The 25,994-nt window shown below is 36.4% G+C and overlaps 1 protein-coding gene across 1 annotated transcript in view; it reads left to right on the top strand.

Moving 5' to 3' along the window:
* The window catches only part of med13a (mediator complex subunit 13a), an 88,047-nt gene that overhangs the window by 26,185 nt on the left and 35,868 nt on the right, over positions 1 to 25,994 (top strand). The window contains exons 4-7 of the mRNA XM_056466127.1: positions 16,588 to 16,733; positions 23,875 to 24,072; positions 24,576 to 24,770; positions 24,873 to 25,035. Coding sequence (XP_056322102.1) covers positions 16,588 to 16,733; positions 23,875 to 24,072; positions 24,576 to 24,770; positions 24,873 to 25,035 — 702 coding nt within the window. The remainder of the gene's footprint in view (positions 1 to 16,587; positions 16,734 to 23,874; positions 24,073 to 24,575; positions 24,771 to 24,872; positions 25,036 to 25,994) is intronic.

Raw genomic sequence — 25,994 nt, 5'->3', positions numbered from 1 at the left:
AAAATTTTCCTACATTTAGGTTTTATAGTAATTTCATCTTGTTTGAAATTCAGCCTAATTTGGTTAGAGCTGATGAGTTTTAAAGCGATATTAATAATTTTTTTGTGCACTATGGCACCATGATTGCAGTTCGCATCCTCTTCTATTGTATTTTTACATGGGAGAAATGCTTATTTATTTTCTATATGCAGTAAGATTATGGGACCTAAAGCAGGTGGCCTCAAATCAACCACACTTCCTTCACAGTCTGACACCGAAACGTGAATATCATTGCTGTCAAAGCATATTTACACACCATCTCTGTTGAGATTTGAATACAGACCTGGGTGTGCATCCAGAGATCAGTAATTGCAAGACTGCTTCCGTTACAGTGCAATATATATTTATTTTTTTAATGCTATTCTTGGGCTGCAATACGCTCTTGTGTTTGTGTGCGTTAGCTTCTTGCAGGCGTGCAAGTGCTCTGTCTCCAACACTGGATTTCTCCCTGTCAGCATCTGTGCTCTTTGATAAGAAACTGAGACGACGTGTGTAGAGGTGGAGGGAAAAAAAGAGCAGCTTGGCTTTTCACTGCCCTCTGCCACAGTTCTTTCCTCACAGCGTCATTTATTTGCGCTTTTCTCTTATCGTGCTCAAGGTCATTTATACACTCTATTAGCAAAGCCAGACAGCTCTCAAGCAGATTCATAATGCAGTTTTGTGTCACAAAGCACATCGAATGAAAGGTTGAACATCTACAAGCGAAAAGCAAGATATGCATTTGAGCCATAGTTTAATATTAAAATTTGTATTTTAATCCAAGAGCACTTGAATTTTGAAGGCATTTGGTTAAACATGGATAAAGCACACATTTGTTAAAAAGCCTCTGATTGTGTCAGTGTGTTTTATAGCACAGTTCATCTGGAAATCACTGCACAGTGTTTCCTACTGAAGCTCAGCCTCTTTTGCACACACAGGCACTTTCCTTCCCTCCCTCACTCTTTATACTAGAAGTTTCCTTTAGACTGTTTGTTGAAGATTTAGTAGCCTTAGAGATTTAGATTCTATAGTTTTTCTTATTTACCTTTTCTTTTGCCAGTAGCGCTTAAAAGCAAATGACCACTATGGCGCGACATACGTTAATCACAGTTTACAGGCCCATTAATTATTAATTGTGCACTCTTCGTCTCTCGCTTTTATTTTAAAATGATAAAATTACTAAAGACTATCCATTAGATTTTATAAGCAAAGAACCCTAATGTGCAGCTTGTAACAATGTCTTGTAATGTTTTTATCAAGATATAGTATGCAGCAAATCTGCCATGTTGTGAAATAATAATACTTTTTAAAAGAGCGTTCTACAATCTTTCTTTTTTTTTTTTTTTTTACTCCCTACTTTACAGTTGAATTTTTAGCAACCAATACCTTTTAATTAACGAAAAATAATAAAAATTTATTTAAAATGAAAATATTTTGTGACATCATAAATGTCTTTACTTTTCATCAATGTTGTTAAATCCAAAATATTCTTTAAAAAATAAACTTTTAAATGGGACCTCATAGGGCTGCACAATATTGAAAAAATCTGACATTGCAATATTTTGCATGCTGCAATATATATTGCGACATGAATATAATTCCATCAGATGCTCTGAATATTTCTTTTTGGAAAGATTTTATTAATTTAGATCGAGTGGTTTGAAGTCTTTTTTTTATGAAGTTGCAGATACTTACATTGTGATATCAATGCTCAAATTATATATTGTTCAGCCCAAGTACCTCAGTACCTTATGCCCCGTTTACACTAACACGTTTTAGTTTTAAAACGGCGTTTTAGAATGAAAACGATCTGCGTCCACACTAGCATTTCACCCAGCGTTTCTGAACAACTCTGCGTCTACATTAAAACGGTAAAAACGCGCATCATGTGACCACACACACACACAATCTGACATGCACTGCAGCGTGCTTTGAGCACAAACCCATATGAGAGCTGTGCACGTCGAACTGTTCATCAAGGATCTACCGCTGGATCTAATCTCACTATATTTGTTAAACGTGATATTTAGTTCATCTTGTTGTCTATATCTAACGACATATTCCCTGACTTTGGTCTTTTGAATCTATTACTTGTTCTCAGGGAACGTGTTTTGGCTGAGCGCGGTTAATATATGAGTTAATGTAACACTGATTCTGCACATATGACTGATTGCTTGCCTTGATGCATAAACTTATTGTACGTTATACTTTTATAATGGCCAATATTGATTATTAAAACTGATATTCAATAAAAGAGAGGGTATGTTTGGTATTTTTAATGAAAATGAAAGGAGGCAGTAATGTTGTCAGCGCCATTTTTTTATAAATATGCATGAAGATGACGATCGTATTATGCAGCTACACGACGCCTCAACATTTTTGGTGTCTATTATGTTGCTAATATCAAAATGAAAATTGACAGTTCCTTATATGTTTTTGTTTTATTGTTAAGATAGTGAAACAGCATAGCCAGGGTGATGTGAATAAGGTTATAAAGTACACGGTCCCTTTGAAGATTTACAGATGATTCCTCAGGAGTTTGTTTTCCATATCAAACTTGCAGAGTCTGAACTTACAAGGAGAGGATGCAGGAATGAACTGTGTGTAGGCTACTTAAAATTGAGGAAAAAGTCCCAATCAGATAGGTTAACGTCTGCAGCCTCGCCTCCGTTTTCCTCCTTCCCCACTGAGATGGAGCAGCAGTGTTTTAGAATGAAAATGGCCTCTCCAGCATTTCCAAAACGCTCCGTTTTCGGGGCTCGAAAACTCGGCGTAGTGTGGACGGATGGCGTAACCGTAGCAAAACTTCTGCGTTTTAAAACTAAAACATAGTAGTGTAAACGGGGCCTCAGTCTATTGATTCTAACCGCTGGTCAGCTTTATTTACACTACAAATAATTCTTATTTTAGCAAAACCTGAATATTAACCTGTTCAAGAAATCAGACCTTAACATAAAATGTCTTAATTTGTATAAACTGTGCATACATTTTTATAAAGTAACAATCTTAGTCTTGATTGGTTTTGATAGATTTTTTTTTTAATGACCGACTCTGATGCAGAAAATGCAATGTAGAAATGAGCAGGATGCTGGTTAGGGTTTCTGCCTGCAACACTCAGTCCCAAAGCTTGCTTGCATCTCTCTTAAAGTTAAATCCCACTGTGAGGAGTTGTGTGTTCAAGTATCGAACGTGTGTTTTTCCGCTGAGGTGGTGTTTAATTTTGTCCCTGAAGAGCCACCATAACAGAACACACGTGTGTCCCTTGGAGGATATCACCTGTCACAAATATGACTGTGGGTCCCTGCGAAACTCAAAACACTTCTGTTTCCTCACAGGCCTCCATTCACAAACATTAGCAGAAAACTGGCAGAGGCATTATATGATTGGCTATGACTATCTTAATTTTATACAGGGTGGCGTCTTGATGCCTTTATTAATGTTTAACAATTGATTTTTGTTTAAAAAAAATTTGTTGAACAAAATAAAACCAATTTATGTAATCTGTTAGTAGGCCTGTCATGATATCTGTTTGTTGTACGATATATTGCATCAAAATATATTGCAATAAATTATATTTTTGTCATTTTAACACCATTTTATGTCGCATTATATAAACAGGGTTTCCGCGGGGTCTTAAAGTCTTAAATTCGCTGTTCTTGGTCTTATTTTTCCGATGTCCATGTAACGCTACATCTAATGCTCATTTAAATCCTTTTGTTTTGTTATAGCTTGGTTATTCGTGGTGTTGTAGTTCTTTATTTCACTAGTCCTAATGTAATTTGCTGTATTAAAACTACAAATGAGACCAACATGCAATAGCCAATCAGCTTTCTGTTTCTGTTCGCGCGGTGAATGTGACGTCATTGCTGTGTTTGCAGAGGTTCGCTTTGGGTGGCCAAGCTCACGAAATGTTTTGAGACTCAAGCGAACACTCAATAACATTGGTTATAAAGATCTTTAATTATTATAATAAATTATAAAAATAATAAAGAACTATTAATTTAAAAATATTGAATGATATTAATGATGTGACCTAGTTTCAGAAACTTCCTACTTCTGGTTATCCGTCTGATTTTACTGTCTGCTTCTTTTGGCTACCCCCTGTCATTTAAAAGAATATCTCAATGGCGAACGCGTCAAGTATAAAAGCCTTGTCCGTTTCGTGAGGTGCGCAATGTGGCGCCAGGCAAAAGTATTAATCAGCCTCAAGATGTTTGTTTGTTTTTTCTGTAGTTTAATGGTGCATCTAACCTGTCTTTAGTACTGTTCTGTTTGAATACATTTATTTTACCACTAATTTTGTGATTTTTGCATTTTCTCTGTGTATGCGTGTTTTTGATATTGTGTTATAGGTCTTCAATTAATACTTAATGGTCTTAAAATCGTCTTGAAAAGTCTTAAATTTGACATTAAGATATCTACAGAAACCCTGATCAGCCTTAAGCCTGTCAGCCTTAAGAGCCAACAACACAGCAGAAATGTGCCACAATGGGAATCTAATAGTGTGTTTATTAGAGATATACCAAGCTTTTGAAACTGTAAATGTATGGCTGAAAATATATATCGTTATCGTTCAATATGGAAAATAATTATCGAGATTACATTATTGTCATATCACCCAGCCCTATTCTATAATAATTTATAGTAAATATTATAGTGTTTTTTTCAACCATACTGACACCTATAGAGATAGATTGGTTGTGCAGTCAGTTAAAATATGGCAAGAACTGTTTGTATGTATGGGCGATCACCAAAAATGTGTGAGGTCATGTCAATGTATTGTGCGAGAAGTCGATATATTGATAATTGTGGCAGGCCTACCTGTTAGTTTAGTTCTCAGTGGATCCTTTATTGAAAGCAATTTCTTGTTTTGTTGATATTTAGCTTAGGTGTGCATGGTTGTATCATTCATTATTCACATGGGCAGAGAAATTGTTTTTGTCTGTGTTTGTTTAATCCAGTGTCATAATTAACTTTAGCTATGAAACTGCTTCTATAATAAGTAACTTACCATCCTAATGTTTAGTGGCAAAATATGTCAAATGTATTTCAAATAAAAGCTGTTCATTTTGGAATAATATTAAGCGATTTGTTTTCAGCATTGTAATTATGCTGAAATTTAGCTGTCAAAACACATAAATTACACTCACTTGAATAAAAAGGAAAGGGGGTTAAATTGTAGTATTTTTTATTTATTTATTTATTATTGTAAGTGTAGCTTTGGTGAGTAGAAGAGATTTCTGTTGACAGTAGAGACACCTGAAGCGTAGTGTAAACGTTTGGCAGTTGTTGTTTTGCCGTTGTCTTTCACCTCCTGTGTGCTGTTTAGATTAGCTAAGGTGTGTTTAAGGAGTGGAGCCGTACTCTCAGCACACACATGCACATTTGTGTTCTCTTTTGAGGGATTACCTCAGTAAACCTGTTAGACTTCAGAACTGTGTTGTCCCCACCTTTGCTTATCCTGACGCACACCCTCTAGATCCTTCCGCACGGAAAACACAGACAGCCTCTGCAGCGCCGCTGGCTTCCTCTCCCTCGCTCTCCTTCTCTCTCCCCGCAGGTTTTTTTTTTTTTTTCAAGAATTCCAGCTTGTGAATAGACCCAAACCCTTCCTGTTCTGTTCTGCGCTGCGTTGTCTTGCGTATGAGCACATAGTGTCTTGTGGCGGTGGTTTCTCTATAATTAGAGGATCTGTGGGGAAGGGCGCTCAGAAGCTAGGCTCCAAGGAATGCCAGACAACTTGTTTTGTTTTATTCGCTTATTTATTTTCAATGGATAACGCACTCCAGCCACATATAGCTCGGCGTAGTTTGTGTGTTTGTTGTAACTATGCTCAGTCACTAGGTGGTTCTCCTATTGGCTGGCTGCGCTGTCACACGGCGCTGCTCTGTAACCAAACCCTGATGTGTTTTAGCTGCTTACATCATCCTTCATACAGGTCAGAGCTGTGATCGTGCACACTCTCTCTCCTCTCTCTCTGTTTCTCTCCTGGTGGGTGTGAGCAGCAGATCTGTTACCATGGCTAATCCACAGATCCAGTGTGTTCTTTTATGGGCAGTGCTCACAGGGGAACTGGGTGATGCGTGAGCCAGTGCAGAACATGATGCATTCCCTGCACGTCACTGCACATTACTCAACAATTATTGTGGTGTAATGTCGCAGTTATACTGTATAGATGCGTCTCTGATTCTTCTGTTTGTTTAGTAGGGCAGCAGGGGAGACGGACTGAGAACGCAGAGCTCAATATATCTATTATGATACCTACCTGCGCTAAACCGAAGGCATTTCTGCACATCTGTATACACCCTCACCTAATGAAATCATTTGCTTGCGTAGGCACAAAATCATCTGCATGCTGAAGAAATGCATTCCCGGGCTCCCTTGAGATGCACACCTATGACAAACTACATGCTAGGATGTTTTTATAGGGGTTTGCGTGTAACTATTACTAACGCATTCACACACCAGCAGATGCAACATCTTTTCAGCGACGGGATTCCACTGAGAACGAAGCGGCATGTGATCTGGTGTGGCTATCTATTATGGATGAACTTGCTGTAGCTATACTGCTAAAAGGATGAATTTGTCCACATCAGGTTCCTTGTTACTTTGTCTCGGTCATGACCAGGCCCACACAGAATCATTTGCATTTATGCATGAATGTGTATTAAAATGTTGGGACAGAGCAAGTAGTGGCAGATTTTCTTAGATATTGTGAATCATGCAATGAAAAAAGGTCTGGTGTTTGAATTACTAGCGTTAATGTTTGTCATCTGACACCTGAAGGATTGTTTTAATCTAAAGGTCAAGCATAATTTAGAAAATAGAACAAAACATGCTTTTTTATTACATTAAACTACAGTGGTCCCTCGCCATAATACGGTTCACCTTTTGCGGTCTGCAATTTGACATGCTTTTTTTTTTTTTACAGCACATTGTGTTCTGCATCTCGATTGACTGTTGACCATTGTCAACCAATCTCCTTGATGGAGACAGTACAGATACAGTACAGAATGCGTTCAGCTTGCCAAATTGACATAAATCTTTGATCGCTAGCTGTGTGACTCTAAAGTGCTGTGCTGTATGTTTGCTCCTCAACAAACCCTATAATATCAACGAAACCTTCTGCACCGTCAAAGGCACCCACACTACCACCCAAAAGGCAGAGGATGATGCTAACCATGCCTCAAAAAGTTGGAATTTGTACATGCTGAAGAAGTGTTTAAACAAAAGCGAAAAGAGTGAAAATGGTCATGCCTGTCTGAGAAAAGTTTATAAAGTGTGTAGTGAGGGGTTTTACAGCCTTATACATCTATAATATGTGTAAAAAATAAAGCGCACTACTTCGCGGATTTCACCTATTGCAGGCTTTTTTAAAAACGTAACTCCTGTGATTTAACGAGACCATTGTAATGTAATTTTTGGCTTGATTCTCCTCTCCACAAAAGACATTTTAAAATCCATCTTAAAATGGAGCATAAATCTTAAGTTCTATGATTATTAATTAAATTATGATTGTTGTATGCATGAGAGGGAAATTAATATCTGTGCCAGTGTTTTTGCCGTGCTTTCAGATATCAAGTTCAAAAGTAAGTATTGCGCTCCTGCATTGTATGATTTTGGCACGTTAATCTTATAAACCGAATAACTCAAAAGGTCATGAAATGCACTCATTGAGTTATTGCGTTATGTTTTTTTTATTTCCCATTCTTTGGGAAATATAACCACAAGCATTTTGAGCGTTTCAGGTTTATGCCTTTCTTAATGTGTACAATTTTCTACATGCAACCTCTTTTTCAATTACCAATCACATTACATCATTAATTAAATTCTCTATCATTAAAAACAACCCAATCCAATGATGTTTATATGAAGAAAAACATAAGGGATTTCACGGCCACATACATAAAACGTTATCTTCATAATCAAAGAAGATATTTAGTTTGAAGAATGATAGAGGTTGTGTTTTCAGATATTGAAACCCTAAATCAAGGTGCATTTGATTGATCTATGATAAAAATATAAAACAGAGTTTACGAGTTTTTATGCTTAAAGTAAGAAAAATATATTAGGCTTTGGTCTGAACTTTTTTAAATAAAGCACATTTTTCTGACCACTCTGAAATGCATCTATTCTTGTTTAGCTCTTTAATATCACAGAATATATGGTTTTATATATTTTGTTATTTACTAATTAGGAATGTGTAAATAATGTGTCCTAATATATACATTAGGGCTGCACAATATATCGTTTCAGCATCGATGTTGCAGTGTGTGGATTCGCAATAGTCACATTGCAAAGATATGCAAAGTTGAGTTGACTTTGCAGTGTAATTTTTACATTTACATATACAAAACCATTATACATGCACTGTTTGTTTCACTTTTATCTTTTCCTTTGGTACATTTAACTTTGCTTTTAGTTTGTTTATTACATATTATGCATGATTCACTCCCCTACAGAATCATCCCAGTGAGTCAATCAAAATTAATATATTCGCTAACACTTTAGGGACCAATTCTTACTATTAACTAGTTGCTTATTAGCATGCATGTTATTCAGATATTGGTTGCTTATTAGTACTTATAAAGCACACGTTCTGTATGATCTTATTAAATCCTACCCAATACCTAACCCACTAAAGGAGCAAATTGGGAGTTTATTGAAGCAAAAGTCAAATTGGTTTGCTAAGAGCAAGAACTGAAGCTTAAAACAAAGTGTGATCAAAAATGTTTTGAAAGTACAACAATGTAGTGTATATCGCAATTTATATCGCAGAAAAAATAAATATCGCAATGTCAGATTTTCCAATCTCGTGCAGCCCTAACACACATTAATGTATGTGTAAAGAACACCATATTTTAGGAACATTAAATGCTAATGTTTAATTCCATGATCTAGTGGTTTGGAATGTAGGTAATCATGCCTCAGGATAATGTTTGTAAAAAGTAGTAAAGTCAGTAGGAAATTGTATTTTCTGTGTTGTAAATGTGCTGTCTAGACATTTACATTAAGAATATCTACTAAGTATAATATATTGGGTTGTTTAGAACTAAAGGTACTGTATTACCTACAGAAACCCTGTTAAATGCATTTAAAACAATTTAGCAAAATCTTCCCAAATCTGACTGTTTCTGTCATTGCATTGTGCACGGGTATGGAACATTGCGACTCCAGTGTCCTCCCATGTTCACAATTCGTTTTTGTTTCATTTTGAATCTTCATAGGGATGTCCAGATTTTATCATTCAGTCCTCTGAGAACCGTTTTTCCACCCTTGAACAAATACACCAAGTAATAAATCTGGACTGTTCAGGGCAGATCCAGAAAATTGCTGTAAATCTAGAACCCTGACTACAGCTCCTCTCTGCAGCTTTCTGTGCTCAGATCCACCAGACGAATGTGAGATTCCTGACATTCCAGAACTCCTACTCTCTCACTTCCCATTCCTGTTCTTCACTCACACACACACTAACTCGTCACCTCTACACACTCATAGATATCAGAGGCCATTCTTGAAATGTCAACTCTTTCTCTATTTCTATTCCTGTTTTTCTTCAATGCTCACTATACTCTGGCCTTGACTCATCAGAAGCTCCTATTTTGGCTTTAAGGAGTGTGTACAGTGTGTGGATAGATTTACAATCTGTGGAGACGTTCCAGGGTCTCCGGTCTGGCACCTCCCAGTATTTTCAAAAAGCATGTTGATTAAGCTTGAAATTTTGTGGGAATTTATGGGCAGTATATTGAGAAAGTCAGGGCGAATTGGCCCATTTATAGACTAGACCTAGATCAACTTGCATCCAAAATTGCACAGAAAATGATCTCCTCTACCAATTTCTCTTTAAAATAAAAAACCCCAGCTTGTCATAGTCTTGAAATTAAACACTTCACCTTGAACAATTCAAAAGCAGTGTCTAGGGAGCAGTTGTGTTATTTTTACAGCAAGTTTTACATTAAAGCGTAACTCAAAACCCTTCCATGTGCAGCAGTAGTGATATCTTTGTCAAGTTTGAGAGTCTCTGCGGCGTGCAGCCAATCAGGTCCGCTTTTAGTCGGAACGTTGGCTTTGTATTTAGTGAAAGCCTGTTACATAAGATCAATAAACATTTAATTAGCATAAGTGACTGTTGACTAACAAACGTTTTGTTTGAGAACCGTCTCGCCGGGTTTGTTCAGCTGTTATGACGAGGGAAACGGTTAAAGTGTGCCGATTGCAAGCTCTAGTTGTCGAGTCTAGAGGCTTTTTAAGTTGCGTTATTGACTCTGAGCGCTTCGTTTAAAGGCCACACTTTATGAATGAGTGTGAGAGTGTCCTCTCTCTCTCCCTCTCTCTCTCTCTCTCTCTCTCTCTCTCTCTCTCTCTCTCTCTCTCTGTGTAAAGGCTTTGTTTGGAGGATCTTTGATAGATTCAACAGAGCGTGTATGTTTGTGTGTTAACTGTCGTTGCTCTGTGGTCGACTGCTTTAATCTGAAGGTATTTCACAGAGTCTCGGTTCTCTATTTGTGGTAAACACGCTGCTGTTAGTAATGCACTTCAGTACAGTGGCTGACATCTTCCAGGGTTTGGGTTGGGGAGAGGGTGTTTAACGACATGTTCATCTAGTTGATCACCTGATCTTGCTGCTGCTATTGGTCAGGTGATGGAAAACAGACAGTTTGTCATGTGGTTTAGACACATGCTGCGTGCTAAGGGGATGTTTGATCCCAAAATAAAAATGTGTGAGAAAATTTAAAATAATAGGTTTATAAGATTTTTCAATGTTTGTTTCTTTACAATTAGCAAACTAGTGCTATTTTATAATTATTTCTATTACATTGTAGTATTCAGATGCTTGTCTCTTTATTTTTTTTCACTTTTTTAATAGTTTTAGTAGTATTTAATGTTTATGTTGTTGTTTTTTATTACATTAGTTAACCGTAAACACACTTGTATGCCATTGGGTCTTTGAAGGCGTTGAGTGACTGTTAAATGGAATGCATGCTAGAAGCTTGGACGAAAGTTTTATAGACAGCTCTGCCACAGACACGCCACCTGTTTGCTTGCATCTGTGTGTGCGTTGTGTGTGAAGTCGTTGAGATGTGAAGTGTGTTTGTGGGTTTTGTAGTAGGGCTTTGCTACGCCCTGACCAGAGTCACTGCTTGCAGGAAGCGAGTAACAGACCAATACTACAACTGTGGAATGTTACCTCTTTCATTTTTTTTCATCTTCATGCTTCTTTTTTTCCACTACAAGCTGTTTTTAATTTGTTAATGCTCTTTCTTTCTGCTTATTTTTTCCCTCCAAGCTCAACTGGATCGGGTTACCTTTTTGTGACCTTTTACCTTTCCTTTTTTTCTTCCTTGATTTTAAGAATATGTGTAATCATCATGATTAGCTAGCTTTGCGAACAGTAGGTCGTGTTCTTTTTTTTGGCTTCTTTTTACTCAGACCATTAAATTATTTTCAAAACTGTTCAAGTTGATTGGTCACACTTTATGCATTTGAATTCAATTTCCTCTGTTTATTGGACTAAATTCACTTATCAGCAGTGATATTGTGGAATATTACAATTCAATTAATTGTAATTGTATGTTGATGTTTTTAATATTTGGTGCTATCAATGTTGGAAAACTGTTGTGCTGCTTATGTTTTTGTGCAAATCATAATTAACTACATTTATTGGAAATTATTGGTGGTATGTGTTTTTTTTCCCCATTTCTGACAAATCACAGCTCACCTTGCCCCCTTCACTTTTCTGCAAAGTCTCTTATTTAAATTCTGTCTCAGAAATATAAACACAGTGATACCGGTAAATATCCAGAAAATTTCTGTAACTACTTTACCGGTAAATTTTAAAAAGTGCTGTTCACACAGCCAAGGATGTTCTGGATGTTCTCTGGAAAAGACCATACACACATCATTACACAATATTGGTAAATTCTGACATCATTAACCAGAAATGACATCTAAACGATTTCACTTTTATTTAAAACTTTAGCAATTATGCAGCTTCTTTTGTCCAAGACAGGCCAAATAACTATAGAAAAAAATTGCCACCAACCAAAGGCAGAAGCGCTAACCGCAGCTAAAAATAGCTTTGTTTACACATTTGACTAGATTACAAATGCTGATGATATGAAGGAACACTTTCACATGTCGAGATGTACATTTGAGTGTATGCTGCAGCTTGACATACTTATTCAAATTAAAGTCTATCGGTGTTACTCAAATGGGACTGACACGAGTGCTTCTTCTTGTGCACGCGCCTTAAGCAGCGGAATGCAGAGTGTGCAGGTAAACTCACATCGCTTTATCGTAAGCATTTTATCGATCATTTTTTTCCACAGTTGACACTAAGAAGGAACATACAAACTTCATCTGACTAACAGGCAGCAGCTAAATGTGACTGGAGAGAGATTCAAAGATGCTTATTTTTAATAAACAGCATGCACGTGAATGTGACTGCATGTTCTGATTGTTACAACTTCCCTTTTCAGAAAATTGACAATGAATTTACTTTTTTTTTTATATAAAGGGCCTGTTCGCACATGATTCCTTTTTGTAAAAGTCTGTACGTGTGAAAGGGGCTATATTCAACTTAAGTTACTTCTGTAAATAAATTTACTAAGTCACATTCTGTGTTGCTCTGTTTGTTTTGTTTTAAACTTTAATTTAGTCTAAGTTAATATGCAATTTTATCAATGCAAATAACGAAAATAAATTTTCAAAACAAACAGTAAGGAGAGGTGTTGTGCATCAGATTTCTGCTTTATATTGTACACAGCTATATAATAGATACATTTGTACATTTACATCATATATACATACGCATACAGTTGAAGTTAGAATTATTAGCCTTTGAATTTGTTTTCTCTTAAATTGCTAAATGATGTTTAACTGAGAAATTTAAGGAAATTTTCACAGTATGGCTGATAATATTTTTTTTTTCTTCTAGAGAAATTCTTATTTGTTTTATTTCGGCTAGAATAAAAGCAGTTTTTATTTTTTTAAAGCCATTTTAAGGTCAAAATTATTAGCCAATTAGGCTATATATTTTTAGATTGTCTACAGAACAAACCATCGTTATACAATGATTTACCTAATTACCTGAACTTGCCTAGGAAACCTAATTAACCTAGTTAAGCCTTTGAATGTCACTTTAAGCTGAATACTAGTATCTTAAAAAATATCTAGTTAAATATCATGTACTGTCATCGTGGCAAAGGTAATATAATTCAGTTATTAGAAATGAGTTATTAAAACTATTATGATTAGAAATGTGTTGAGAGAAAAAAAAATCTTTCTGTTAAACAGAAATTGGGGAATAAAAAATAAACAGGGGCTAATACTTCTGACTTCAGGTGGATAAACACATCTTACTGCATAGAATTATGCAAAGGAAAAAAATATAATACAATTTAACATGAATAACAACAAAGCCAACTGATTAAAGTTACCATTTCCATAACAATACAATTTGCTTCGTTAGGGATTTCTTTATTTTCTTATTACATCGACCACTTTTCCCTGTCTTTTCTGAAAGCTCTGTTTTACATCAACATGTATGCAAGTTTTTCCATTGTCATGATTTCTTCAATAATCTCAAACCAATCTTTACAATCCAAATTGGTGTCTTTAATCCAATCCTTGATGCATGCCACAAGGAGAATCTTACATAAATATTAGTCTTTTTGAAACTTTCATTTGGACAGTGTTAACTTTGGACTGGGCTGGAGTGAACTCGAGATAGGAACAGGTCATGTTTTTGTTTTGGGCTTGGTCAGTGATGCAAACACTGATCGCTCTGTCTGCAGCTGAATAGAGAACTTCAGGAGCATGCTGTTATTGAGCGCGATGTGTGTGCCGATCATGTGATCAAATGTGATGGTGCAGCAGTATTGAGCCCGCTCAGAGAGCCTCCTTTTGTGTGCGCCGTTGTTGAACTTTTAAGACCCGTGTGCGGCTGGAAAAATGGAACAGATTGCAGTTGCACTGATATCTCTACAGGAGGCAGTCTGTTGTCAAATATCTTGACCACGAGCCTGTAGTAGAGCATGAGGTCAGTGTGGCGTGTGACGTAGTTGCAAATCGCTGTCTCCGTGTGGGTTAGTGGCCTGACCGTCTTTTCTAGGTCTCTCATTGTTTGAATGCAGATGTTTGGCAGGTATCCACATTTGATGGCACGCTGCCTGTGATTCTGGCGACACGTTCTTCGGGTTTATGACCGTCATTATGAAGCGTGTCACTAACTCTGAACTTGAGATGCTTCTATAAACTCTTATATATGCTGTGGGGATGGTACTAAGAGGAGTAGTTGCTAGGGTCAAAAAGTCTAAAATGCATATAGGCGTGATGTGCATATGATGTATATACCATATAGACTAAATAAAAAATATATAATATTTCATATTATGCTCTATCGTTTATTTTTTGGTAAGGCTGCATGGTATTGAAAAAATCTGACATTGAGATGTTTTGTTGCGATATATTGCAATATGAAAATAATTCCACCAGATGATTTGAATAGCTCTATTTGGAAAGATTTCATTAACTTGAATCAACTGGGATGATCAAGTTTTTTTTCTATTCAGTGCATCTGCATAAAATATAATAAATTACAAGCATATATTAATACGATAAGACAAAAATAAAAGAGAAATAAACAGTGCTTTATTTTTATTATTTTCTGGAGAGTCTAATAGTATTCAGATAAAGAAATTAAACAACCAAACATCAAATAACGTGGTCATCATACATATATATTTAATAATATTTTTATTTTTTATATTTAATAAATACTCTTAATTTGTGATGTGACTTGCAGATACGCACATTACGATGTTGATGCTCAAACGATATATTGTTCAGCTCTCAAAAGATATGATTTTTTTTTTATGGTAAGATTTTTTTCATAATTTATATGAGCGTATTTTTTTGGCGATGCAGACAAAAAATATGTTTAACAGCTTTGTTGAAAATTTCAATGTTTACACTTTGTTTTTTTGGTTTTATGTTGTACCTGTAATCAGTAGTTTTTGAAAAGTGTTTTATTAATATTTATTTGATATATTTAAAATTTTTAATCAAACATTTGCCCTGAAGTTTTAAATAAAGTGAGATATGAGTGCATTTCAGAGTGAAATGTAACTAAAATATATATACAAACTTTTAAATAAAAGAATGTACTGAATAGATTCATAAATGTATTATTAGGATATGACTTGCACGATGATGTGAGATTTCTGTCTTGTCACCCTGTTCTAAATGCATGTTGTTATTATTTTATTTTCTTCCCAAGATATAGATTATCTATTTTAAGACTGCACGATATTGGAAAAATCTGATATTGCAAAATTGTATAACTTTTCTGTGATAAATATTGTGATTATGGGATATTTTCATAAGATAATTTGAATAGCACTATCTTGTGGATTTCTATGGAGTCTAACAGTATTCTGGTGCAGAAATTGACTCATCACAATGCAAAAAAAAAAAATACCTTTCTTCACGTTGTCTCATTTCTAGTACAAATATCTAAAAATATCTGCCAGTGAGGCAAATAAAATAATCTTGTTTTTACTTGAAAATGAAGATATTTGGACTAGAAACAAGACAAAATTCTAAGTAAGAAAACCACTTTTTTTGGCATAAATCATATAAATTCCATATAAAACCAGTAATTAAAATTCTGTAGCTCCTGGTCTACTATAATTCAGATTTAACATTACATCTTACTATGTGACTATTGCGGATGTGCACATTGCTATATCAATGCTGAAACTATATATTGTGCAGCCCTATATTTCCTTTTTCTGGGTGTAATTCATGATGTCATCCATGACTGTGGCACAAACATTGTTTGAGGAAATGATGTTAATAATGCTTAATGTTAGCGAGCCGAACAAGCCCTTGAACTTAAGTATTAGCAAAAAAGTAATTGCAACAATTACTGCAACAAGCCTTATTAATTCACTCGCACTTATTTTACAAACGCTTCCTTTTAAAGTAAAATGTAGTGGTGTTTCATGGAAATACAAGAGGTTTTTCTGGTTTAGTAAATTTGTCAATGAACTACTTTTGCTTTAAGATGCTTTAATGCCTGTGATGATTCCAGATCAGCAGAGCAACTCTAATGCGTCACGGAGAGAAGAATTTTAAGCACATATTAGAAAGCTGGCGTAGTTTGGACTGATTTTCACAGAGCTCAGGCTTTACAGAGCTCCGAGTGTGACTAATGTAGAAGAAGTGTTATTGTCCTTTTACATATATTCAAGAGCCTCATGCATATTCATGAGGAGAAGGGTCAAACACAGTGTAATCCTTGAGGTCAAAGAGCTATCGTTTGCATCTCGGTGACGTGTGATGTTTCTCACGCGTTTGAGATATTGACAATACTGTTTTTAGAGTCACGAGCGAGTCAGATTTATTTTTAGGCATGTAATGATCACATCAGATGGCCATCAAATGATTCACAGGAATTCAGTGATGCTGATTAACTGACTCACTTAATCCAATCAGATGATAAATCCATGTTTTTTTTAGCGGGTTCTGCTGCTTAACTTAAACACTTGTCTTTGTCATTCTCAGAGAACACCTGTCTTGCTCCTTCACGTTCTTCCTGCATGGAGACAGCAATGTGTGCACCAGCGTAGAGATCAACCAGCACCAGCCCGTGTACCACCTGAGCGAGGATCACCTGACACTGGCCCAGCAGGCCTCCAGCCCATTCCAAGGTGATTGAACACTTTTTAAAAATATGCATTTTCATCATTTCTTTTTGCCCCCCTCCATCCTCTGCTGTTGTGACTTCTCGCCCTCTTTCTCTTTCCACCATTTCCTTTCTCAACAGAAAGATGAGGTTTATAATTAGCAAAGCCCAGTGGCATCCTGCCTGCCCCTCTTTATCTTGGAAAAAAATACATAATTAAAATAGAAATAGTGTTAAAGGCCTTTTCCTGTTATAGAGAACTCGGGAAGAGGAAAGTGTTCTTCATTACCGGTTACATGAGCAGGGCTTAACTTCAGAGAGATCTGCACATTCCGAAATTCTGAAAATGCTTAAATTGAATTGAAACTGATTTGATGCTTTTGTGTTTTTTTATTTTTTATTTATTAATTTATTTATTTTTTCAAGTCAAACATAAATGTGGATTTCAGTGGCCATTTCGAAATGCCATTAGCAATAGTGGCTTTAAGCAAGCTTATTTGTCTTTTGTGACCATGTCTTTCAGGGGCAGAAATCCATGCACTATTAAATCCAAATTGACAATTCAAATTGTTTATTAATCATAGGAATGGGCAAAATTAGTCAGTTCCCTTTGGACATTTTCACCCTGATATACACTCACTGGCTATTTTGTTTGGTACACCTGTTTTTAACGCAAATTTCTAATCAGCCAATCACTTGGCAGCAACTCAATGCATTTAAGCATGTAGACTTATCAAGACGATCTGCTGCAGTTCAAACCGAGCATCAGAATGGGGTAAGAAAGATGATTTAAGTGACTTTGAACATGGCTTGGTTGTTGGTACCACACAGACTGGTCTGAGTATTTCAGAAACTGCTGATCTATTGGGATTTTCACACACAACCATCTCTAGGGAATGGTACGAAAAAGAGAAAATATCCAGTGAGCAGAAGTTCTGTGGGCACAAATGCCTTTTGATGCCAGAGGTCAGAGGAGAATGGCCAGACTGGTTCAAGCTGATAGATAGGCGCAGTAACTCAAATAACCACTCGTTACAACCGAGGTATGAAGAAGAGCATCTCTGAATGCACAACACGTCCAACCTTGAGGTGGATGGGCTACAGCAGCATAAGATCACACCGGGTGCCACTCCTGTCAGCTAAGAACAGGAAACTGAAGCTACAATTCGCACAGACTCACCAAAATTGGACAATAAATGATTGGAAAAACGTTGCCTGGTCTGATGAGTCTCGATTTCTGAAGGCTGCTTTCAGCAGGATAATGTGCCATGTCATAAAGCGCTAATCATCTCAGACTGGTTTCTTGAACATGACAATGAGTTCACTGTACTCAAATGGCCTCTACAGTCATCAGATCTCAATCCAATTGAGCACCTTTGGGATCTGATGGAATGGGAGATTTGCATCCATGAATGTGCAGCTGACAAATTTGCAGCAACTGCGTGATGCTATCATGTCAATATGGACCAAAATCTCTGAGGAATATTTCCAGTACCTTGTTGAATCTATGCCCAGCACACTGCCTCTTTGAACTTTTACCTTCTGTTCAACGATACAGAGCGCTGCACACCAGAATAGCCCGACACAGAAACAGTTTTTTTCCCCTCAGGCAATCCATCTCATGAACACTGATAATAATTGTGTAACTTGCTATACACTTTTTATGCATATACACTTATTTAACAACACACTTTACATGCCAATTTGCACATAACAGCTGCACATACAACGTTGTATATAGTAATATAACTGTACATGCACTGGTCAATTTGTATATTTGCATTCACTACTTCTATTTTTTTAAATATATTTATTATCTGTTTTTTTGTCCTGTCTCTGTAATTCTGTTCATGGAAACAAATTCCTCGTATATGTGAACATTCCTGGCAATAAAGCTCTTTCTGATCTGATTTCTGTTCTGAAGCATTAAGGCAGTTCTGAAGGCAAAAGTGGGTCCAACTCTGTACTAGTAAGGTGAACCTAATAAAGTGGCCGGTGAGTGTACATCACAATAGGGAAGAAAATCACAGTATCTATTTCATGCCGACTTAATAGTCTTACCTGAGATTTTAAAGCCCTCGATTGCTCTTATGTTCAGATCACATTTCAGTTTTTAGGCATAGATCAGATCATGTTTCGGATCAGCAAAACAAAACAAAAAAAAGACAAATATAGTTTCTTTGCCAATGTATTGCAAGAAGACTTTGAACAACAAAATAACACTGAATGAGACCTTTACTTTTTCTTTTTTTTTCACTACTGATTCAGATTTATTACTGATTAATTAGTTCTGCCCTTAATGTTGATTATATGGCGTTCCAGTTTTTTTTTGTGTTTTATTTATACATTGTTAAACACATTACAAAAATATACAAAGTTAAGGACAACAAAAACATGAAACAACAAATACAATGAAGAGTATTTTAAGCAGAAAAAAAACTAGTGCAATCTTACATACACAAAATACAGGTTTACAATATGCTGACCAGAACTAGTATCCAGTACCGAGTTGGAGGTGGGGACGCAATCAGAAAGAACAGGGTCAAGCTGAAAAGTTTGAGACCTTTTTTTTTTTAATGTAAATAAATTCAAAATAAATCTGCTGAATGAATTCAATGTTAAAATATTACATTTAATAATAGTAATAACAATAATAATAATCTTATCAAAAACCACAATAGTTATTTAATAAGTGACTTCCTCATTCCTTTTTGATTTCCTTTTCCTTTTTTTGATCAGCATTAAATATTAAATTTTGTTGTTAAATGTTTGATTTTTCATTAATTAATTTAAATTAAATTTAATTACAGACCTAACTAGCTATATTTACTTGAATACGAATATTATGACACATGTCTGTGTGCACCTGACTGTTCAAACGCAATACCCACTGAAGAAAACTGACTTTGGGAATGCATGGGGTCATATCCGTCTCTGCACGTGCTTCTGGTTTGTGTTGGTTGGTGCGAGGAATGCATGGAGATGCTTTTGTGAATACTGTACTTATTCACACTTACACATCGGATACAAGCCCTTTTCTTCAGTTGAACATAAACAAAAAAGTGTGAATTTCACATACTGCTTTCAGAGGGAATACACTTGCTTTTGAACTTTCAGGTTTTAATATTACGCTGTAATATAGTTTATTCAATAAGAGGCAATATATGTGTTTACTTTATGATAAAACTGTATTTTTTTTCTCTTTTTTTTGTGGTCATATCTTATAATAATTGAACATGCTTCTATACATATGCCCTGAGGGAGGTTTTACAAATACTTCTACTTTGCAACTTAACCTTTGCAAATCACTGATAAAAAGCACAATTACTCTCTTGATCACGTGATTGCCGGATCATGAGTCATGGTCCAAATCCACTATCTGTTTAACCCCAGTATCCAAAGAATGTCATTATGGAAATGTAGTTTTTAACATATTTTTACCTTTGTTTTCATGATGCCTACTTAGGAATGTAATTTAGTCCAGGGTTTTGACCAATCTGCATCGACAGCTGTGCGCTAGATCACACATGCTGCTGTTTTGCATAATTGAGATTGTTTGCCATTCCTTCAAATAAAACTTTAAAAGCATAATTCATCCTTTTGTTGAGAAGTAACCTTTGCAGTGAATCAGGGATGTGTGATGTGTCAATTGGAACCAGCTGACCTTTTTCTCGCTCGCCCGCTCTCTCTCGATCTCCTTTGGTCTGCTGCTCACCGTTTCTGACAGTCTCGGATTAGTGAGCGTGCGAGTGTTGCGACTATGACCTCATAAAGAGCAGTGAGAGGGGTGTAATGAACTCATAGCTCACTTAACCGAGCACGAGAGAGGGAGAGAGCGAGACTAGTAGTGTGCAGATTGCTTGACAGAATAAATTTGAGGTGAACAGTGTGACATTGGAATACATTTGTTTGCCTGTTTGTCTGAAAATTGCTTTATATCTGTGTGATGCCCCCAATCAAAAGCAGAGCAGAGCAGCAGACCTCGCTCTAATGATGGCCGATGCGTGGACACCTCTTTAGTAGATTCAATGCTTCAAGCTCCCCTGCAATGCAAATTCTGACCTTCTGGCCTACCACCTGCCTGAAGAGCTCAACGCCTGGCTTCCTTTCTGTAAATATTTTGTGCATCTCAGTGGAGACTTTTCTGATGCGCTGCGACGAGTCGGTGGTCCAGAGGCCAAAGGAGTTCCGGCCCTGTCATCTTGGCTCAATCAGGGAGCTGTCGGATATTAAAAAAGCCGTTTTTGCCTGGAGAGAGGTTCTGCGAATGAACCATGTTTGTTTTGTTGTGTCTAGCTGACTTTTTTTGGTCGTCATCTTCCACAAGAATGCATTTTGGAGGCTTCTGTCTTAAAGCCAGTGTTGATAAAGGATAATGATCTCTGTTAGAGCGTGTAGGTTTAAGCCGCTGTAACCCATTAAAGATGAATCGTGCCACCTTTCCATTTGTATACCCCCCCCCCCCCCCCCCCCCCTCCATTCCTTTATCCCATACCTCTTCCGGATGGACAGAGGTGTCCTCTGTCATTGCGGCTTTTATGGATTTGTGTGATGAAGGCCATGGAATGAGCCGGCTAATGGAAGGACACAGGATGGATTCATCCACTCCCCCCCCTCCTCCTTCTCCTTCCTCTTCCTAACCCATAATATGTGGATCAATATATCAAGACAGTTAAAGAAACACACAAGTGCAGAATGAGATTTCCTTGGGAATTTTTGTCTACCTACCTCAATGGTTAGTTGTTTTTTTTAGGCATGAAAGCAGCATGAAACTCTTGAGAAACTAAAGTGTTTTGCTAAGATACCAATAGGGTGGAAACTGATGCTGTTGCTTCCACATTTGTGCTTCACCTTGTCTCTTTCTTTCACACTGTTTCTGTCTCTCCCCCTCTGAGTGACCTGTTTATTTAAGTTGGTTTATGGGCTCTGAATGAGCACGGCTTGGCAGTAACTGGAGGCTGTGTTGATATGAAAGGGTTTCGGAAAGTGTCTGGGAGAAAGGAGGAAGGAAAGAGACCCGGCTGAAGTGGAGGAGTCATTTAAGACCACAGTTAATGAGGAACAGAAGTGGAGGGAGCGCTTGAGAGAAAGCCAGGCGGGAGTGTTTGTACAGTGTTCCCCGCTTCATAGATTCATTTGCTTTGGCCCTGTTCGGATTACACGCTCTTAACTTTTCATCTGTTTCTCCTACGTATGCTGGACTTTTAACATTGCAACAACCAGTTTGGGACATATTTACAATGATGGTTCCAGATTAATGTCACTTGATTGTAGATTTGCTGCTACCTCATTATACAGGGTTACATGCATGTGTACACAATAATGATATAATTTGGGTACTAGGATTGGTAAATTGCTCAAGGCCAAATTGGTTATCCAGCCATGCATATTACATGGTCTTGCAACTCCCTTTGTGTACTAGATAGTTTTGTAGTCAATTAAAGATATCATAGCACATCATTCTATTGCATTTAAACCGCTTGTAGCGTCTTAAAATCTTAAAGGAAAAAGATTATATTTTCTCTTTAAAAAATTGCATTTTAATGTTAAATATATTTTAATAATGCAAACTTTTTTCAGTTATATACAATAATAATTATAGGGATGCACCCTATGTTTTTTTTTTGTTTTTTTTTTAAAGCATAATACAGTTTCTATAGTTCTGGTGATAAACTCAATTAATATACCTTCTTTAGTAAAAATAACAGACCTATAGGCCTTCTGTATATGACAGACGGCACAATCTAACTAAAAACATGATGCTTGTAAACTAGGCTACATTATTTGAGCATTCGTTATGACATTGATCCTGGTGTGGTCCAGCTTATGTTTCCTTTTTTAATATTAAGATTGTTCTTTGAAATCTGTAATAGGATACCAATATTGACACTAATCGATGGTAAATTAATCAGACTTTTAGCAAAGCCTGATATTTTCTTGCAGGTTTAACACAGACTAAACTGTCTGAGGCCAGTTTTACTTAATAATCCCTTGCCAAATCTCATCGTGAGTGAGACTGAGAACGTTTAAAACAAGGTCCGATTATATACTTCAGCGCCAAAACTGGTCTGTTTAATAAAATATTGATATAATAAAATTACAGTGGGATATTTATTTCTGAATGTTTCAGAGTAGCCTCTATTAGACTAAATAATTTTCAGTTAATGACAATCCATATTGCCCCCGTCAGTTTCACTTTAATTAATTTAATCAACTACTTTGACCACAATGAGCCAGGCTTTTACAAACTATTCGCAGCACTTAAAGTATTCAGCATGGATGAATAAACTCAGTCGGAAGGATAATAGAACAGAAACTCATTGTGTGAATGAACTTACGGAGCGACGCACATCACAACTGCGCAGCCGGATGCATGAATGAAGCCTACTTTGTGTGTGAAGAGTAGGTAATAACCCTCTCTACTCCAGTGTTGTGAATGCGATCTGATCTAACAGACACAGCGCAACATGATGTAGAAACAGCAATAATCTCCATTAACTCATTTAATGCAAAACTAAATGCATTTGTCCACTAATTATTAAAACTTACATAAACAAATAGTCTTGGAAATAGTTTTTCGAGTTGCCCTGAACGCGACACGCAGCTTGAATTGTGAATGAATGGAGAATGATTGACAGGCGCAGCGGTGGGAAGCACTGAAGAGAACATGAATTTAACCACGTGAATATTCATTTGTACTTCACATTAAACTGTAGAATGGCTTCGGAACAGTTGGGATATAGTAGGTCTACATGACAACTTTCTAGTGCCTATAATAGGCTACCTTCATGGCTTAGTTGGCTTATAAACGCACAATATAGCGCATGCGCAAGATCGGATTCGATCCAGCAAAAATATGCAGTATCGAACCGATGTTCAATTCAAGTATCGGTATCGGTGCATCCCTAAATAATTATTATATATTATTATTTTCACCAAAATAGATATATTGATATTTACATAAAATCACTTTATTTGAGTGACAATCTGGTATTAAAGCAGCACCATTATTATGATTATCTCAGATGATCTCCATTAGATCTGATAATCGTGACAGGCCTGTGCCCCAGATTCTTGACCTTTATGCCACTATTGCCCAGTATCTCTTGTGTTCTGTACTGTATGTAGTGCGTATCACTAAATCTCCTCTCTCATTCTTTCTATAGTGATTCTGAGTCCATTTGGACTGAACGGAACACTGACCGGCCAGTCCTTCAAGCTTTCTGACCCTCCGACACAGAAGCTCATTGAAGAATGGAACCAGTTTTATCCCATCAGCCCAACCTCCAAGGAGAGCGCAGAGGACAAAATGGAGGACATCGACTGGGAGGATGATTCCCTGGCAGCAGTTGAAGTGCTTGTTGGTGAGTCAGTATATTTTACTCATAAAGGCTGGTAAATGGAATATTCGCTTTGTAGGCAAACTACAGATCAGACCACAACTCTCTGTATTCATTCATTCATTAAGTTTGGGTTTGAGTAAAATGTTAATATTTGTTTTGTCCTATAAAGGTCTGAAAATATTGTCATTTAGAGCATTTTTGTTCATTGAAAATCAGGGGTTTACATCAAATATTAATATTAAAAATTTTGAAGATTAAGTCTCAAGTTATAACATTGGTATTATTCTGTGTAAAAATGTATATGAACATGAAATTTAATGCCAAAAAAGCTCTAAATCAAAACATATTTTAATTTAGAAGAAATGTCATCAGATATTTTACAGAATAAATAAAAAATGTCACAGTGTTTTATAGATAAATAACTATTAATTTTTTTTCCCAGAGCTCTATTCATCTCTCTAGCATGCAGATTTTTGTGTGCTTTCATTATTTTGAATTAATGTGTGTGTATTTTTGCTCCTCAGGTGGTGTGCGTATGGTATATCCAGCATGCCTGGTGTTAGTCCCGCAGTCAGACATCCCCACTGTAACACAGACAGGTTCCTCGCACTGCACCGCTGTCTATTCAAATGGCCATCAAGTGCCTGCTTCAAACCGTGACCCTGCCATCTCTTCAGTGACTCTGACTCCTCCCACCTCACCTGAGGAATCTCAGACAGGTAATAATCACACCTTAACCTCATCTCAAACCGTTGATAATCTAATTTCACAGGAAACATCTGTTACAACATCTCAAACTTTTTTTGGGTCTTTTTCTCTAGTTCACTCTCACTCGGCACAGAAGTGGATGCGGTTGCCGGTGGCGATGGATGGATTCAGTGTTGACAACACCAGTCACCACGGTGGCAAGATTCCACGAAGGATGGCCAGTCAGGTGGTTGAAACCGTCTGGCAAGAGTGCAACATCAACCGAGCTCAGAACAAGTGAGTGTGTTCAGAGAGAATCTTACATGTGATAAGCGCCTTTTACAGTCATGATGAATCAAACAGAAAGAAACGTCTTATCAGGGATTAACTGTTATACAAGTAGAAATAAACTCCAGATAAAAAGGTAAAAGAGTCGTTAGGACTAGTTGTCACAATTTTTCTGTAAGGGTTTTAAGCTAGAATTTCGCAGTATTTGTTGTTGCTTTTGAATTAAGTTGTTTCAGTTGCTTATTTACTGGGGAATAAAATTGAAGTTTAAAAAAAACAAAACTTTTGTATAGCCAAGAGTTACACTTGTCCTCTAGTTTATCATGATTTTGACAAATGTAAAAAAGGCCTATATTATATACTAACATTATATTGATAGGTATATTAACAAAGAGAACTCTAATGCTTTTGTGTTATTATTTTAAATGTTAATTTTAATGTAAATGTTTAGAATTAATTAATAAATTAATTAATAATAAGTAAATTAATTTTCAAATGCTTAAAATTGCAAAAGGATAATAAAGTACAGTAGGTTTGCAATAGCATCCAAGTATACTTCAGTTAAACATCAACATTTGATACAATTGTTATTGTTTATAAAACAAAAACAGTATTTTTACTTTTTAGCTCCATTAAATAAGAAATTGCCTGGAACTTAAACTAAAATAAATGCAAATCGCCTAAGATAAATAAATGTATTGTTAGTAGAGTTGCACGTTTACCGGTACTATGGTAGTATCGCGATACTATGGCTCCAAAATACTGGCACTGCAACTGTAGTTTGTAAACGGTAGTATCATCATTAACGCTCTATCTACAGTAGATAATGTTGGATGTTAAAAAGTCAGTAAAATGCTCACGCATTTGTGCAACAATAGACAATTACTTTTATTTTAATAGTTTGTGGAGCCCTTTAAGGTTGTAAGTTTTTTTATGTTTTCTTACGTTTCAAACGCACATCTGAATGG

The sequence above is a fragment of the Danio aesculapii genome, chromosome 10 (assembly GCF_903798145.1).
Source record: "Danio aesculapii chromosome 10, fDanAes4.1, whole genome shotgun sequence".
NCBI classification, from domain to species: domain Eukaryota; kingdom Metazoa; phylum Chordata; class Actinopteri; order Cypriniformes; family Danionidae; genus Danio; species Danio aesculapii.
The sequence above is the reverse complement of the archived record's forward strand: the minus strand, read 5'-3'. Positions and strand labels throughout refer to the sequence as shown.